Genomic DNA, 2,411 nt, shown 5'->3' with positions numbered 1-2,411 from the left:
GCAGTGTACTTCATCAGGTGGCCTGTTCTGCTCCCCACTCTGTCTCTGGTGAATCCTGTCACTGCCCCTGAACCTCTGGCCTATACCCCAGTTCTGTATGCATAAATAAATACATCTTTAAAAAAAAAAAGGTACATGTAATACTGGATGGTTTCTCATAGCAGGAGCATACTGGGGCGTTTGGGGGGGGGAAATGCACTTGTAATTAAAAAAAAGGAAAGAAAAATAATGAGCAACTATATACTAGAGACATTTTACGGGGTGGAGAGAGGAATGGGATAAAATATGGGGCGGGAGAGATGTGGGAAAGGTACACAGGACTTGTGATGGCACAAGGTGAATTGGTAGTGGGAGTGCACGGGAATTACAACCAAGATAGAAAAATTCACAAAATGAAGAATGATGTAAAACAAAAAAAAATTTTTTTTAAATGGTAAATGTGCCAAATTTTGTTAAGCCCATTTTTCCCAATTAAAAAACATAGCTTGACTCTTGGTAGTATGACATATACTTCATTTTAACGGATGAAGATCCTACGGTGAATGATTCAGTAAAACCAAATGAAAATGCAATGTACCGATAAAGAAATAGGGTGTTGCAGTAAGAACAAACAGCTATCATCACAAGCACTCTCTGTTAGAGATCAAAAAGGATTAAGCATAAGCTTTTGGTTTTGGATTCTTGATGTTCAGTGTCGCAAATAACATTTGCGCCCTGGTTTTTAAGCATACTATACATTCTTAAACATTTTACAGAAGCTTCTACAGAGATTCAGAATTTTAGAGCTTGTGATGTTTACACAGTCGGGCTGTAACTGATACACTGTTTTTAAGTCTGCAGACACTCACCTGTCTACACGAAGCTGACAGACAATGCTTAGTACATCAACAACTCCTTCTTCTTTCAACTGTTGACAACCAATGGAAGTAGCAATAAAACAGCCTGTTCTACCAATCCCTGCACTGTAAAGAAAAGATAAAGAGTAAACACGTAGAAGAAAATTAGCAAAGACAAGCTGTATTCTTTTAAAGGGGTATTTTCAAATCTGAAACAACAGTTAAGGTTATTATTATTAATGATAGTATTATTTTTGGCAATCTTATATTGCTGTAACAATTATTATTAATGATTATTAACAACAATAATAATATGGTACTGATAACACTTGCTGTCATGAACTAAGTATTACAATCCTGGCTCTGGGCTAAGTGTTTAAACTACATTTTTTTCATTTAGTTTTATGCAGTACGATGAGTGAGGTGGTGGGAGGTGATGACAAGGGAGGCTAGTGAAAAAGGCATTGCAGTGGTTCTATAAAGAATAACTGGTCGAAACGAGGACTGGAGCAATAGGAAGAAGGGAAGGACTCAAATACATGATACGTAATAGACAAATACATAAATTCTCATACACAAATGTGAGCCTAGAGGACCGGATTGGCCAGTGAGAAACGCAGAGGTCAAGGGTTATGAGGTCTGGATGAGCAGAGGGATGATAGTATCAATGAGTCAAAGAGAAATTCTGGAATAGGAGAGAAATCTCTGGAATTCTGATTTGAGGGGCAATGAGTAGAATTTGGTCTTGGATATACTGATATTGAAGATTCTAACATAAAACTGAAGACTCAGATCAACTTAAGAGAGAGGATGTAGTTAGAGGCACACACATTCCAAGTCCTTTCTAATTAGATGATTATTGAATGGGAATTGCCTTGGAGGGTTTACACAGTCATCTGCCTTAGATAGTGTGGTCAGCCTAATGGAACCTCTCTACTTTCTCAGCAATTTCAACCACTTACAGTCTTCATGCAAATTTTCTTCTAATCTACATTTAAACTCCCTAAATTTCTCTTGAATTCTAGATTGGCATTCCATCCCCTAGCTGGAACACTTTCTGTTACTATTTTGCACTTGTTTCAGTTCAGTATATTTAAATTCAATGTATATAAAACAGAATTATCTTTTCCCTCAATGGCTTTACCAGTCAGCCATAAGTTTTCCAGCCTAGAAATCTTGGCACATTCTGCAACATCTCCTCCTCTCTTACCTCCTACATTCAAGCTGTTATAATTCTTATATTTTCCACCTCCCCAAAACCCAAGCTTTTGAGATCCAGACTTTCCTTTCTATAGACCTTGTTCACATTTCAACATCTCTTTACCTCATGATTAGCAAAGATGTCATGGTTTCCAAGTCCCAACTCTTTTCTTGGACTAATTCACCATACACAGAAATGGTAGGGTTTTTTTCTTTAATATAAGGACTTGATTATATTAGTCTCCACTCAAAAGTTATAGTTGGCTTCTGATAGCTACAGCACAATGTCTCAGCATACCCATGATGTTGATGAGTTTGCACAACAGAAATTATTTAACCTTTAAGTTTTTTTACCTTCCTGCTGTCCTAGTATTC

The 2,411-nt window shown here is 37.1% G+C and overlaps 1 protein-coding gene across 2 annotated transcripts in view; it reads right to left on the bottom strand.

Moving 5' to 3' along the window:
* PTPRR (protein tyrosine phosphatase, receptor type, R) overlaps positions 1-2,411 on the bottom strand; it is a 219,786-nt gene that overhangs the window by 17,469 nt on the left and 199,906 nt on the right. For both annotated transcript variants that reach the window (XM_004675893.2, XM_012720496.1), the window contains one exon: positions 849-962. In XM_004675893.2, coding sequence (XP_004675950.1) covers positions 849-962 — 114 coding nt within the window. The remainder of the gene's footprint in view (positions 1-848; positions 963-2,411) is intronic.

The sequence above is a fragment of the Condylura cristata genome, unplaced genomic scaffold (genome assembly GCF_000260355.1).
Source record: "Condylura cristata isolate star-nosed mole 26May11 unplaced genomic scaffold, ConCri1.0 scaffold00004, whole genome shotgun sequence".
In the NCBI taxonomy this organism is placed as follows: Eukaryota; Metazoa; Chordata; class Mammalia; order Eulipotyphla; family Talpidae; genus Condylura; species Condylura cristata.
Note: the sequence above shows the minus strand (reverse complement) of the source record. Positions and strands in the feature narration are given on the sequence as shown.